Source organism: Columba livia, chromosome 3 (genome assembly GCF_036013475.1).
Source record: "Columba livia isolate bColLiv1 breed racing homer chromosome 3, bColLiv1.pat.W.v2, whole genome shotgun sequence".
Classification (NCBI taxonomy): Eukaryota; Metazoa; Chordata; class Aves; order Columbiformes; family Columbidae; genus Columba; species Columba livia.
This window is the reverse complement of record NC_088604.1, coordinates 107899487-107914364: the sequence shown is the minus strand read 5'-3', so window position 1 is coordinate 107914364 and position 14878 is coordinate 107899487. Positions and strand designations below refer to the sequence as shown.

At 44.1% G+C, this 14878-nt stretch overlaps 1 protein-coding gene across 2 annotated transcripts in view; it reads left to right on the top strand.

Annotated features, from left to right (window-relative positions):
- The window catches only part of DTD1 (D-aminoacyl-tRNA deacylase 1), a 33052-nt gene that overhangs the window by 3637 nt on the left and 14537 nt on the right, over positions 1 to 14878 (top strand). Inside the window, exons 3-5 of one of the 2 annotated variants that reach the window (XM_065058830.1) lie at positions 1708 to 1810; positions 3077 to 3312; positions 12135 to 12232. In XM_065058830.1, the coding sequence (XP_064914902.1) occupies positions 1764 to 1810; positions 3077 to 3312; positions 12135 to 12232 (381 nt within the window). In that variant the 5' untranslated portion in view covers positions 1708 to 1763. The remainder of the gene's footprint in view (positions 1 to 1707; positions 1811 to 3076; positions 3313 to 12134; positions 12233 to 14878) is intronic. The other variant, XM_005508814.3, reaches the window with a different exon arrangement.

The window sequence follows — 14878 nt, the reverse complement described above, 5'->3', positions numbered from 1 at the left end:
ATTTAGAAGATGCAGATGAGAAAGTAGAGAGTGGGACTGGATAAAGAACTGGCTGGAGGGCTGGGTCCAAAGAGTTGTGATGAACAGAGCCAAATCCAGTTGGCAGTTGGTCAGGAGTGGTGTTCCCCAGGGCTCACTATTTGGGCCAGTTCTGTTTAATCAATGATCTGGATGAGGGGGTTGAGTGCACCCTTAGTAAGTTTGCAGATGACATCAAATTGCGTGGCAGTGTTGATCTGCTGGAGGGTAGGAAGGCTCTGGACTGGCTGGATTGTCGGGCTGAAGCCCATTGTATGAGGTTCAACAAGGCCAAGTGCCAGGTCCTGCACTTGGGTCACAACAACCCCAGGCAATGCTACAGGGTCAGGGAAGAGTGGCTGGAAAGCTGCCTGGAGGAAAAGGATCTTCGGGTGTTGATTGACAGTGGCTGAAGATGAGCCAGCAGTGTGCCCAGGTGGCCAAAAAGGCCAACAGCATCCTGGCTTGTATCAGGAATAGTGTGGCCAGCGGGACTAGGGAAGTGGTCGTCCCCTTGTACACTGGTGTGGCCCCACCTTGAATGCTGTGTTCAGTTTTGGGCCCCTCATTACAGGAAAGACACTGAGGTGCTGGAGAGAGTTCAGAGAAGGGCAACGAAGCTCTTGAGGGGTCTGGAGCACAAGTCTGATGAGGAGCAGCTGAGGGAACTGGGGCTGTTCAGCCTGGAGAAAAGGAGGCTGAGGGGAGACCTCATTGCTGTCTACAACTGCCTGAAAGGTTGTAGCATGGAGGGTGTTGGTCTCTTCTCCCAAGTAGCAAGTGGTAGGATGAGAGGAAGTGGCCTCAGTTTGCACCGGGGGAGGTTCAAACTGGATACTAGGAAAAATTAATTCACAGAAAGGGTTGTCAGGCGTTGGAACAGGCTGCCCAGGGAAGTGATTGAGCCACCATCCCTAGAGGTGTTCAAAAGGCATTTTGATGAAGTTCTTAGGGATATGGTTTAGTGCCAGACTTCAGTTATGGTTGGACTCAATGATCTTGAAGTTCTCTTCCAACCAAAATGCTTCTATGATTCTATGAACATGTGAAACTTGTAGAGGATTGCAGCAAAGCTGAAAGTGTTTTTATCATGACATGCTTCATTGGCTTGCTCTACTGTTAGCCTTCTCAGTGTGTAATGTTTGCTCTATTGTCGTTTCTCATTCCTGCCTTGGTGAATGTGAAAGATACTTCAGAATATTACAAGTAGGTGATCTATAGCAACTGTGCTTGCAACACCAAGTTATTGGAATGACTGACAGAGGAAAGGCAGAAAGCCAGCATCTGAAAAAAAAGGAATTAAAGAAATCAGCTTAACCAGCTCTTCTGCTGTAAATGAAGCAACAAACATCCTTATTGTTAAACCATAGCAGTGGCAGTGATTTAAGCCTATATGCTGGATTCTTCCAGGCTTTTAACTGTTCACATCATTCAGGAGACTATTCTGTTTGTCTTTGACATGCACAAATTGGCAGAGATGGTTTTTGTGAGTCTGCCTCAGGGGGGTTGGACTAGATGACCCTTTAAGGTCCCTTCCAACCCAAACTGTTCTTTGATTCTCTTCTATGACCATAAGAAAAGTCTCAGCTTTATTTTATACTAAGTGCCTCACCTCTAGTGCAGTGTAAAATGTCTGACTGATGGCTGCAATTGAAATGCTTTTTACTTGATATGCTCCCTTGTTCATAGATGCTGCAGATTTGTAGAAGCTAAAAGAAGAAACCAAAGACAGGAGAGTGGCATGCATGCAGTCTTGTTATCAATCAAAGTCCAGCCATAGACTACGTTGCAGGTCTGCCTGCTGCTTTTCAGAATCTATTTGTGAAAGTCTCCTTGTCTTCTCTGAGTATTCAAACCAGTCAGTTCTGCCCCCCAGATCCAAACATCCACCTTAATAGAAACACAAACATGTCCCAGTCACTGCTTCGCTGCTACCTGCAGTTCTGGACTGTTCCTTGTCTTCCTCCTGTCACCTGTGCCCAGCAGGTCGAGGGAGGTGATTCTGCCCCTCTACTCCGCTCTGGTGAGACCCCAGCTGGAGTCCTGTGTCCAGCTCTGGAGCCCTCAGTACAGGAAAGACATGGACCTGTTGGAGAGGGACCAGAGGAGGGGCATGAAAATGATCAGAGGGTTGTTTAGCCTGGAGAAGAGAAGGCTCCAGGGGCACCTTATTGTGGCCTTTCAGTACTTAAAAGGAGCCTGTGAGAAAAATGGGGACAGGCTTTTTAGCAGGGCCTGTTGCGATAGGACAAGGGGTAATGGTTTCAAACAAAAAGAGGGGAGATTTACATTAGATATAAGGGAGAAATTTTTTACAATGAGGGTGGTAAAACACTGGCACAGGTTGCCCAGAGAGGTGGTAGATGCCCCATTCCTGGAGACATTCAAGGCCAGGCTGGATGGGGCTCTGAGCAACCTGATCTAGGTGCAGATGTCCCTGCTTTTTGCAAGGGTTTGGAATAGATGACCTTTGAAGGTCCCTTCCAACCCAAACCACTCTACGATTCTGTGATCCATATGAAAAAGTGCTGTCCCCATCTGGCCTGTGGGACCTGGTTCAGGAGGAGTCCTAGGAAGTCACAAAGCTGAAGGAATATATGTGAGTCATGTTTGGAAACAACCATGATCATCTCATTGCCTTTCATACTGAGTGTGATTTCCCAGTGTGGTGGGGAGATAACATTTCTCAAAGCTATTAGCAAGTTAAATAATGTTGTGACATATAAAATCAGATAGTAAATAGTAAGTTTCTTACTTCCTATGCCGTCTTTATGTCACCCTGTAACTTGCAGTTATTCTGTCCTGATCTCATGCTCTGTAAAATGATCATGTTAATGAACGGTTTGACTGTTATGTGTGCTTTCTTGGTTGTGGCTCTGCCTAGTGTGCTGAGATTCCCATGGTTTAGGAAGGAAGGGACAAGGGCATCTCTTGTTATGTGGAGACAGAATGAGTATGCACCTGCCTTCGCTTTTATCTTATCCTGTGTGGTAGGCATTAACTTGTACCTGTTGATCCTACATGGCACAATTCAGGAATTATCTTTTTCTCCTCCTAGGGTTCGAAAGATCTTGAACTTGCGAGTATTTGAAGATGAAAGTGGAAAGCACTGGTCCAAAAGCGTGATGGATAAACAGTATGAAGTATTGTGTGTGAGCCAATTTACTCTGCAGTGCATTCTGAAAGGAAACAAGCCCGACTACCACATGGCAATGCCCACAGAGCAGGCGGAATGTTTTTATAACAACTTCCTAGAGCAGCTAAGGAAAGCCTACAAACCAGAGCTTATTAAAGGTAAGGGCAAAAGGTTGGTAAGGTCCTTGATGTAACCAATGGGCTTTGTTTATATGTGCTCTTGCCTGATGGTTACTTTTTTATTCTGTGATTTTCTGTCTGTGTTGCAAAAGAGTCTTTACATGGCAGTAGATGAGGGGATATTATGGTATTTTCACTAGCAGTCTGGCAGGGTGATGACTCCAGTCTTCCTCTAGCCAAGCTGTTTCCTGGCGTTCCTCTGGAATAGTTTGACTTGTAGATGCTCTTGTATTGTTATTTGTTGTACAACATGAGCAATGACTCTGACAACGTAACCCAGAGAGCCTGCAGCCATGAGAACAAGCTCTGGGGTCAGGCTCCCTCAGAGGCTGGATGCTTTGTGCTGCGTAGCCACATTAATTAAATTAGGAACATTTTTTCTGAGGCATATGTGGTTAGTCAGGCTCGGAGGTGTTGCCAGTGTGTGGTGGACAGTGTAGCTCCATCTGTCACTTTAGTTTTACATTCTGTTAGATGGTAATGATGACAGTGGGAGGTGTAATGTACTGCTTGAGAACAGTGTTTGGTTTAGACTATCTTTTCTGAACTCTATGCCGTGTACACAACTGTTTTCTTTTTACCAAAAAATGCTTGGCTTCCCTTTGCGTTTGTGCTCTATCCACCTTAATCTTTTCTGTTTGCTTCTCTCTTTTCTTTCTGGCCATTTTCGTATTTAAACCTGAATTTTTCTTACACTTGCCCAGAAGACAAATGTGTAGGAGACTATTTTTTTAATAGGGGCTATTAATAGGTAATAGTCAACCTTACCTTCCTTATGAGGAAAAAAAAGGAGAAAAAGACAGAGAACTGATATCTATGGAAAGACTTAGAGGTTAATTTCTGTACAGACTGTAGATGAAGCTAATTAATTATACCAGGGCTTTCCACGGAGGTACAGTGAAATGCACACATAAAATGTCCATCTTGTGTCAGCTTTCCAGTAGCTTGATATGTTCTTCCAGTCGACATTTGCTGATGATAAGGAATGCATTTCTGATATCCCTTCCCTGCATCCCTTTCAGTCTGTAACATAGCTAACTTCTAATGAATTCAGAGTATGTGCTTTTTGAATCTTTATCTTTGTTATGACTAAGTTAGGACCCATTCCTGTGCTTCTGAAATTGGTAACAGAACTCCTGGGAAATCAATGGGAATAAGATTTGCTCTGATAAGATTTGAGTTGAATCTTTATGTCCTGGTAAACTAAAAGCAAGTATGGACTGACTTCTTTCATTTAAACGAGGTGTGGAAACATTGTTATATCTCTGTATATTTACATCTTTATGCTTAGGCTTTGGAAAATGCTCTGTTTCTGAAATACTTTCAAACAGTTTATATTTTGACAGCAGCTTTTTGAACTTCTCTTTTCAGTGAATAATAGTTACACATGTGAAACGAATAGCCACTCTTGTTATCTGCCCATATTTGAGCACTTGTTTGCCAGTGCTTCTGGCAAAACAGCTTTCACTTCTGCATTTTTTTTTTCATGCTGAAAACATAGATTTAGAAACCCAAGAGTGACTGCCTGTGCTATTGTGTCAGATAACACATGCATTTGAAACTAACTGACAGCACTGGAGCCACCTGTTAATTTCTAATTTTGCTTTATTTTTAGACTGTGCCAGTCTATGTTGTGCTGCATCTAAATCTACTAGACTCTTATGATCAAAGTTTCTGCTGTGCTAGTTGCTTTGCCAGTGTTATTTTTGTTTGTTTGCTTGTCTTATCTATATATTTTTGTGCATACAAAGTTTCTGAAGCTTGGCAGTAGATAGTAGACCAAGTCTGCCTGGATAGTAGACCAAGTCCTGTGGTTTCATCAGTAAAGTTTACAGTTTCCCTGAGCTGAGGTGTATTAGAGCACAGAGCCTTTACATGCAGGAAGGCTGTATGTGAGCAGGACTGCTTGAGTGTAAGAATAAGTTTGGGAATTTGTAATACCTGGGCTGTGGTTTAGTGTGGCATGAACATAGTGCATTCTGCCCTTACTTTGATGGTGTCAGAGCACTGGAACAGGCTGCCCAGAGGGGTTGTGGAGTCTGCTTCTCTGGAGACATTCAAAACCCACCTGGACACATTCCTGTGCAATCTGCTCTGTGTGAACCTGCTTTAGCAGGTGGGTTGAACTAGATGATCTCCAGAGGTCCCTTCCAACCCCAGCCATTCTGTGATTCTGTGAAAAAGTCCTAAGGAAATGAGAACCTGACCTGCAGGAGGCTGTCCTACATGTTACTGTGTTACAAAGCGTGATGAGAGGGCACTGGGAAGGAGCACTGGTGAATCAGCTTCTGGACTGTTAAAATAGGCTTAGTGTATCAGCATGAGGCTCTACTTTCTACCTTCAAAGTCTGTACTCGTATTGGGAGATGAAATTTTGATTCTCTGGATTGCTGTAGGTGCCCTTCCCTTTGATCGAACAAATTGCTTAATGCGTTTTAGAGGAATAATTTAATAATTTAAAGTGAAATTTGTGTGGCCAAGTCAAGGGCAGATCGATAAATGTCTTGCCATATTACCAAAGAGCCTTTTTTTTTCTAGTCCCTATGTTTTGTCAGTACATTAATTCGGCTGTTGGAAATTGAGCTACTACGTGTGCCACTGTTGTAGGTGCTGGGCAGGCACTTCCTCCATCTGGTATCTGGTCTATCTGAAGCTTGCCAGCTTGGAGCTCAGAATGGTAAGTGTTCCCCAAATTGAAATGCAAACCATTCTTTCACACCCAGAGCAGGGGGACGTTTGGCAAAACGAAGTCTTGGAGAAGGCTGAGAGCTGTGCTCCTAGATTAACGCAGGTGTCTTAGGACTGCAGGTGGACACCCATATCTAGGAAAGAGAAGGCTGTATCACAAGTCCTTGCTTGTCTTGCTTTCTTGTTGTTAAATCAATTCTTAAACACCTCACTCCATTCTGAGGAGCAGAGCTGGTGAATGCAGGCCTGTGTACTCTGTTGTGCAAGCTAGTATCCAAAACCTAGGCCTACCAAGGCTTCTCCTTGTGTGTCAGGGCCTTCACTCTCTTGAATGTACGTTTAGTCTTCCGAAGCAGTAAGGATTAGCAGGACAGAGAATGTGAAGTATCTCATTCCCTTAATATCTTAGTAAATATGAGATGACAGCTCCACAAGGCAGAGTTTAATTCAGATTAAAGTTTGGTGCAAGTTAAAAGCAGAATTATACCCTCTGATTAAGTGCCTTTGTGAGTGTTGTCACTTTGGAATAAGTACTCTTATGTGGAGCAAGAGTACCAGCATGGGACTAATTAGGAATAACTTTCCAACTAGATAAGCTTAGAAATAACTTATGAATAAAACCAGTGTGAAGTTTCTAGGTCATAAAGTTTGGGATATGTCCAAAAAATATTCTGAAAGTAAGTTGTATCTCATTTTCAAGTCTTTACATCGTAGATTTGGCTTGTCTGTCTCACCTCAGATCAAGATCTTTTTTGCCTCTGAGGAAGGTATGTATGGCGGATTCTAAAGAGAAAAGGAATTTGAAGACATAGGTGTCCAGCAGAATAAACTTCTCACTTTAATTATACTTGTACGATCCTATTTTGTTGCAGAGGATATTGCAAGGTGCTGACTTGATCAGTCAAGAAGTCTTAAAGTGGGGAAAGGTACTTACTACACTGATGAGCATTGTGATATAAAAAGCAGGGAAAAAAAAAAAAGAGTATTTAAGGGTAAGTTACTGGTGTCTCTCATGGACAGTACAAGTTGGTGGGGTAACAAGCAACATCCAGGGAGGGTGGATTCTTTCTCCTCCTTTCCTTCTGACTGAAAAATGAAAATCAACCCAGACAGACTCTTGGGACAGAGAGATGGAAGAGATGATGACTTCAGTTTCTTTGCAGTCCTGTGCAGAACAGGGATTTGTCTGCATCAGGGTTTGAGAAGTTGCACTCAAGGGCAGGATAATCAACTCCTTTGCAGCCTGTCTGCTGCAGAGGTGATGTATTCCACCAGTGTGATCTTAGGTGAATGCAAAATGCAGTGGTACCACAGATGTCAGTCTGTGTTAGGGGAGTCAGGCTTGTCTCTCAGGTTACCTCTGCAGGATGCCATAACACACAAATGAAGAGTGCCTTCACTGGGACGTTATATGAATTGCCATATACTGAAACTATGGTAGATGCTGGGCCAGGGGAAGGAGAGCAGGAACATGTTTTTAAGGCAGGCAACCAACACTGGGGGAAATTCTGCTGAGGAAGCATCTCTTTCTAAGGAGGGTTTAGGCATTGATTTAAGAAGAAATTGTGAAACTAGGTTTTAGCTGTCCCAATGGACCACTGGAACCCTTTGGTTTTGTTGTATAAGGGAGTGGCCAGTACGAAAATCCAGATGCGTCCCATGAGGAAAGCACATACTGTGCAGGGACCACGGTCCCTGAAACTACAGGGCAGATCAGTTTGTTATAAGGGAAGGTGACAGCTGCTTCTGCAAATAACATCACCTTTGCAATATGTTTGGAAGCCTCAAGATGAGAGTGTGTGGTGGTCCAGACCAATAAAGGGATTTTAGAATCTGTGAAGAAATTCTCCCTCAGTTGGCGTTTTAAATCTTTTGAGACAATGAAGTTGCTGAGACAGAAACCCACACTGCCTTTCATATTGTGGTGGTTGCAAGGCATTGACACCCTTTCTGTCTTTGAGAAGAAGGTCTGGAAGATAGAGCCTACAGAGGCGGGCATTAACAGACATACCTGTTTTAAGTACTGTTTTCATTAGTTCTAAATCTTAAACTTTTTGAGCTGTGATACACCTTGACCTTGGGTCAAAAGTCTGGTAATTTAAGTATGAGAAGAATGGGAAGGAGTGGTTATAGAAAGATGTTCCTTGACAATAGTTCTGGTGCCAAAATAAGATAGAAACTGCTTGTGACATTGGAGTGCTTTGAGTGTTCTGGTAAAAGTAGGGGCTTATTTGACTAGTTTATCAGCCTTTGAAGAAAGGGGTCTGTGAAGTTTATTTTTTTTAGGGTCCAGAAATGGTACTCATTTTCTGGGAGTAAAGTACAGCAGAGGGATTACACAATGTGTAGAGATCTGTTTGAAAAGCTGTGCTCCCACTGATCAAAATGGTATTTTTAATTTATTATTTTGTTAAAGAAAGATGCATTAGTTTTGACTGGTTTATGTGATCAGTGTATAGGTACATCTCTTCCCATATACACTGTAAATATAACAATGATCTGCTTGATCTTCCTAAAGAAGCAATGTAAACACTTTCTAAGCATGTTAGTAGATCCTTCCCTCATGGTCTGCATGAAGGTATAGAGTCTTGGTTTTTTGTGCTTCTCAGATGCAGAAGCTCTCTGTTTCTGTACAGGAAACAATTCTGTGAGATTCTTGTGCTGTAGTTGGTATTTGTTCTCTAAGAGACTCTTACACATTATGGTAGATAAGACTTCAGAGGTGCAGATACAGCTAAAAAACCCAAGTATTCTTCAAGCTTTTATTTCTCAACTGAGAGGCGTATTTGAAAATGTGTATCTGCACGATTCACCATCGAGACCATAAAATATGGGTTTAGGGGGAAGCTACCTGGGTTTTCTCTGCAGGTTCTCATTTATCATGGGTGGCAAAGGTTTTGAAAACTGTGCTGGAAAATTAGAATCACTAGCTTTTTGATTGCTCTGACATATTTTCTCAGTTGAACCCTTTACATGTTCCAAGGTCCTGCAAATTTATAAAATGAGAACAGGTATTTTTGATTTTTTTTTACTTTGTAATACTTTTGTCTCTTAAATGTGCTGCTATTTTCTGTAGTTATTTAGTAACTCTCTTCTTTTTTTTTCTTCTGCACTGTTAGCTAGCATTGAGAACACACTGATCCTTTCCTGAAATACTGACAGCTTAATGGTATTTCTGTTTACCCAAGTTACCCAGTCAAGTCAGCTGCACCTTTGAAAAGCAGTAGCTGTTGATGTGGCAGTAAGTTGTGATGTGCCATTCTTTGATGCCACTGCAGCCTCAGTTGTCCCCTCGCTCCAGGGGGCTGCCAGTTGAGCCAACATGAGCCAACTTTTCTATCTGTTGTACATTTATCTCCCTAAAAATCATTATTAAATATATCTGAACTAACTTGCCTTGTTGATGAACTTCAGTCATCCTCTCTGGGCAAGGGGCTAAATCATCATGAGCTGCAGCACATGCTGTTTTGCACTTGTAGAACGTGTTCAGAGAAGTAAGCCATGAGTGAGAATGACTTTGCCCTGGGATTCAGGAGCTTTATTTCCCCCTTACCGTGCAGTGAACGTCAGGAACTCACCCACAGATGTCAGAGACTTTCACTTCAGAGAATGGGAAACAGCCAAAAGTTGGCTCAGCTGTTGGCTCATGTTCAACTTGGTGTCGACCAGAACCCCCAGATCCCTCTCTGCAGAGCTGCTTTCCAGCATCTCGTCCCCCAGTCTGTATGTACAGCCAGGGTCGCCGTGTCCCAGGTGCAAAATTCGGCACTTGCCCTTGTTAAACTTCATGCAGTTGGTGATGGCCCAGTTCTCCAATTTGTCCAGATCCCTGTGCAGGGCCTCTCTGTCCTTGAAAGTGTCAACAGCTCCTCCCAGTTTTGTGTCATCAGCGAACTTGCTTAGTAGTCGAGTCTTGTGTCCAAGTCATTTATGAAGACTCTGAAGAGTACTGACCATAAGATGGATCCTTGCAGAACCCCACTAGTGACTGGTCACCAGCCCGACATAACCCCATTTACTGAACCCTTTGAACCCGTCCTGTCCTCCAATTGCTCACCCACTGCATTGTATGTTTACCCAGCTGTGTGCTGGACATCTTGTCCAGGAGGATATTGTGAGAGACAATATCAAAGGCTTTACCGAAATCCAAAAAGATCACATCGACAGGCTTCCCTTGGTCAACTAGGTGGGTAATCTTGTTATAAAAATTAATTAAATTGGTTAGGCAAGACTTTCCCCTCGTTAGCTTGTGCTTTCTGGACCAATGACTGCATTGTCATTCAGATGTTTTTTCAGTAACTCCCAGAACAATCTTCTCCATGATTTTTCCAGGCACAGAAGTGAGACTGACAGGCCTGTAGTTGCCAGGGTCATCCCTGTTGCCCGTCTTGTAGATTGGGACAACGTTTGCCAGCTTCCAGTCAACTGGGACCTCTCCATATCCCCGAGAGCATTGAAAAATCACAGAGCGAGATCTCACTATGACTTCAGCCAGCTCTTTAGGCACCTTTAGATTAATCCTATCAGGCCCCATTGACTTGCAGGGATCTAGCTGGAGTAGCAAATCCCATACAAGTTCTGGATTGATTAGAAGTTTATTGTTTTGCGCAGCCATGGTTCTCTAACACAGGACTACGGGGGCCTCCGAGTCCATTGTTGGTGTTGAATACTGAGGCGAAGAAAGCATTAAATGTCTCGGCTTTGTCTGTGTTGTGATACGGCCCATGCGTGCTGGCCAGATATGCCTTTTCTTTTTCCTTTTTCTTTTAAGCAAATACCAGACTTCTGTCTGATTCATGTGTGCCAGGGGGAGATTGAAAACTCTTCCAGAGCTCGTTGTCCCCAATAACACGTTCTTGAAAAATCAATGCAGTTTGGTTTGACCTGTCTTTGGTCAGGAACATTACATGTTGCCATGGAAAGCTGCTGTGTAGCTCTACAATGTCTTATGCAAATATTCCTAGTGGGTGATTACTCCACTGCAGTTTGAGTTTACTACTTTCAGCGTGTTCTTGCTCACAGCCGGGGGTGGTACTGGAAGAGCTGTTGGTTGTGTTGCTGGAGAGGCTCCAGACCTGCCTTCCCAGTAAGTGGTGCTGTTCCAGTCTTTTGGTACCTGCTTTCTGCTTGCTGCAGTACACATTTTTTAATTCCATGCATTTGTATTGATGTAGTAGTATCTGTTCATTTTGCTGTCCCTGACAGGAGGGTCTCAAAAGGCTACTCAGGTGTGCATGGCAGGAGCAGAGAATATGCAGGAGCAAGCAGTCAAGTAGGCTCAGCTGGGGTTGGGGTGAGTTTGAGGAGTAGAAAACCGGACGAGAAAAAATGAAGCCAGGAAGCTTGCACAAAGAAAAATGAGACGTGAGGAGAACACAGCATACAAAGATACGGCTTTTCTAGACTATACAGGGTAAAAATCTTAGGAGTCTCTTGTGGTGCAAACTTCTCAAATGCTTACAAAAAATGTGGTTTGTGCCACAGTGTGTGTGCTAATAAACGCTATTGATGAAAAATGAGTAGACACTTCTGGTTTCAGAAATGCATTCCCATGAAGTAGGCAGGGTGGAGGGAGTAGACACTGTCTTTTTTGCCAAACTCTGCCAAAGAATGGCCTGGGTTGCCATTCTACAGGAATGTAGAAATTACTGTAGCAGATTGTATACCTGTATCCCCTGTTCTAGGCTATTCAGTATCAACTGCTTCAGAATAGACTTGGAATCTTTTTATCTTTTGCCCAAATATAAGATTTATTGAAAGGATCAACTAGTTAGCTGGACCGGATCCCTAGACTTAGTTGTTACATCCTTTAAAATTTCATCTCCTTGCCTGTGAGAACTATCCTGCCCATCCTAAACTGTGAGCACCTTAATTATCTGTAGACTTGTTTTGTGGACATCACTGTACTTGCTGCATATTGATTGTCTCTGAATGTCAGACCACAAAGCTGAGTGCATATAGACTGTTTTTTCCTTAGTAGTTTTCTGCAATTTGTTAGTTGGCTATCCTTCTATGCATTTACTTTTCCCTTTTTAGTAGCACTTTTGGGAAAGATTGCAGTATCTGTTATTCTTTCAAGAGCCCTCAGAACTTCTTGTCTCTTCCCTCTTCAGATGGCAAGTTTGGTGCCTACATGCAGGTACACATCCAGAACGATGGTCCTGTAACAATAGAACTGGAGTCCCCGGCTGCCGCAGTTGACCCTAAACAGGTAAGTGAGCCAGAGTGCCTGTCTGGGAAGGGTGAATCTATAAGCTGTGCCCCCTTGCGAATTTGTATCATTCCTGTTATGAAGCAAGCTAGCTTTCCGTAGGCATGAGGTCCTTGCGCTTCCTGTGCAGCCTCGGAGAAATTAAATAATTGCATTGTTCTCTTCAGTTCCCTGTCCTGTTGATAGCTGCCTGCTGTCCTGGTAAAGGTCACGTGTGTGTAATGCAACCAACTTTTTACAGTGTATTCTTCCTCATAATTAAAGTTGCTGTTTAATCATGACCCATTAACTATATTTTTAATGTGTCTGGATCTGCCTGCCCTCCTTCCCCCTTGTTTTAGTGAAGTTTTGTGACATTTAGGGGCTTTTTCATGAGGGTAGCTCAATAGAAGGATTAGCTGGAGAGCTGCATCTTTCTCAGAAACAAGAGAACAGCAAATTTAAGTGCTGAATTTAAGTGTGGAGTGGAGAGGAGAGTTAGCTCTGCTCAGGAACAGCACAGGCTATGCTGAAAGCTAAATGCGGTGATAAGGTTTTCTCATTCTCTAAACACAACAGTGACCAACTTTTACAGCCTGAAAAGAAGGGGGGGGATTGTTATTACCAACTGTGCTTCAGCAAGGCCACACCAACTCTATTTGTATAACACTTCACTTAACCTTGTTAAAATTATTATTCTGGATTATAAGAAGGGCATAAGGGTAGAACCAGGAAACTACAAACCTGTTAATCTAACCTCCTGGAAAAATTAGGGAAAAGATTATATTGTGTGCTACTGAAAGGCATTTAAAGGACAATGCAGTCATTAAGCGCAGTCAGCATGGGTTCACAAAGGGAAAGTCCTGTCTAACTGATCCGCTATCCTTCTACAATAAGGTCACCTGTGTAGATAATGAAGGGGATGTGGTAGATGTAGTTTTTCTGGATTTTAGTAAGGCTTTTGATATTATCCTTCGCAGCATCCTTCTGGACAAGATGTCCAGCTGTGAGATGAGCAGGTACGCAGTGTGCTGGGTGAAGAACTGGCTGTAGGGCAGAGCTCAAAGGTTTGTGGTGAATGAGGCTACATCTGTCTGGTGACTGGTCACCACTGATGTTCCTCAGGGCTCAGTTCTAAGGCCAGTTTTGTTTAACACATTTATCTATGATCTGGATGCAGGAGGTGAATGCACCATTAGTAAGTTTGCTGATGATACTGAACTGGGAGGTGGTGTTGATTCTCTTGAGGGACAAGCTTCCTTGCAGAAGGATCTGGATAGATTGGAGCACTGAGCAATCATCTGCGGAGAGTTTTTACCAGAAAGAGGACATGGGCTGTGTGCTGTGAACAGGCCAGAGCTTGAAGTGACTGAGGTGCACTAGGACCGCAGGGAAGTAAACAGAAGGTGGTCTGCCCTCAACCCAGGCTGCATGAGGGGCACTGTCATCGCTGCCGTGAACAGCTGTGGGCAGTGCCCCGCAGCGAATCACCATAGGCAGGGGACCCGTGACTGCAGAGAGTAACCAATCGTTGCCTGTGTTTGTCGCGTGGCCACTACGCAAAGAGTATATAAGGGTTGTTAAAACATGTATTGGGGGACATTGATATTCAGTGTTAAGAGTTCATTAAAGGGTATTGATGTTAAATTCATATTGAATTAGACTCATTACTCTCGCCGCCTGCCCGTCCGTGCTCAAAGAGGTCCTGCCGGCAATTTTGCATTCTCCACACGTCATTTGGTAGCAGAGGATGGTTAGCAAAGCAGGATCTCCGGAGCGCAATTTACTGCGGTAAGCAGCATTCCTAAAGATGGAGCCAAGCCGGGTTGTAGGAGAGTGTGCTTTGTCCGGTATCAAAAGACAAGCACGAGATGAGCTGGCCACTCGCCTTCTGCTGTAAGACCGCACTGATAAGATAATGGATATTGAAACAGCTGCGGCACTGTTGATGACTATTCTCTCTAAGAGAGGTATCGAATCGTCACAGGAAAAGTTAATCACATTGATTTTTTTAGCTCAGAAGTGGGGACACTTTGGAGAAATTCCACTTTTGTTTTCCCCAACGGAATGGAGATCAGTGGGGGACACCATGTGGGATAAGACTATCTGAGGGGAAGAAGAGAAGGAAATTAAAACTCTGAGAGAATTGTGGAGAAACGTGTTAGAATCATTAGAAGTGATGAAGTCCGAACAAAGCGCTGCCCTGAGAGCCGTGAGGGCGCTTGTCCCAGGACAAACCTGGACTGATAAAACTTGTCGGCCAAAAGAGAAGAGGGGCCTGTGGGCTACTCTGTGGGGTCTGCCTGCCGTTCGGGGTGGCCGAGGGGTCCCGGCTCAGCCAATACTCTCGCAATCCGATCTGCGGCGGGAGTTGGAAACTTTGTCGTCCGTAAACAGAGAACCGCAAGTTTCCCCCGCTGAGTCTTTGGGGCAATGTGACAGGAAAGCAGCAGTGCAACTAGGGGACTGTCCAGATGCGGGAGGCCCTGAGTGCCGCCCTCCGCCTACGGCTCCACCTCTGCCCTGCCCCGAGCCGGACACGCGCCCCTGTGAGACCATCGCGTCAGCCGGGCCGGGCCCGGCCGGGCCGCGGGGATCGGGGCCGCCCCACGACGTGCCTCCGCAAACACCTGTGGAAGTGTCTTGTGAGCCTCCTTCTACATCACT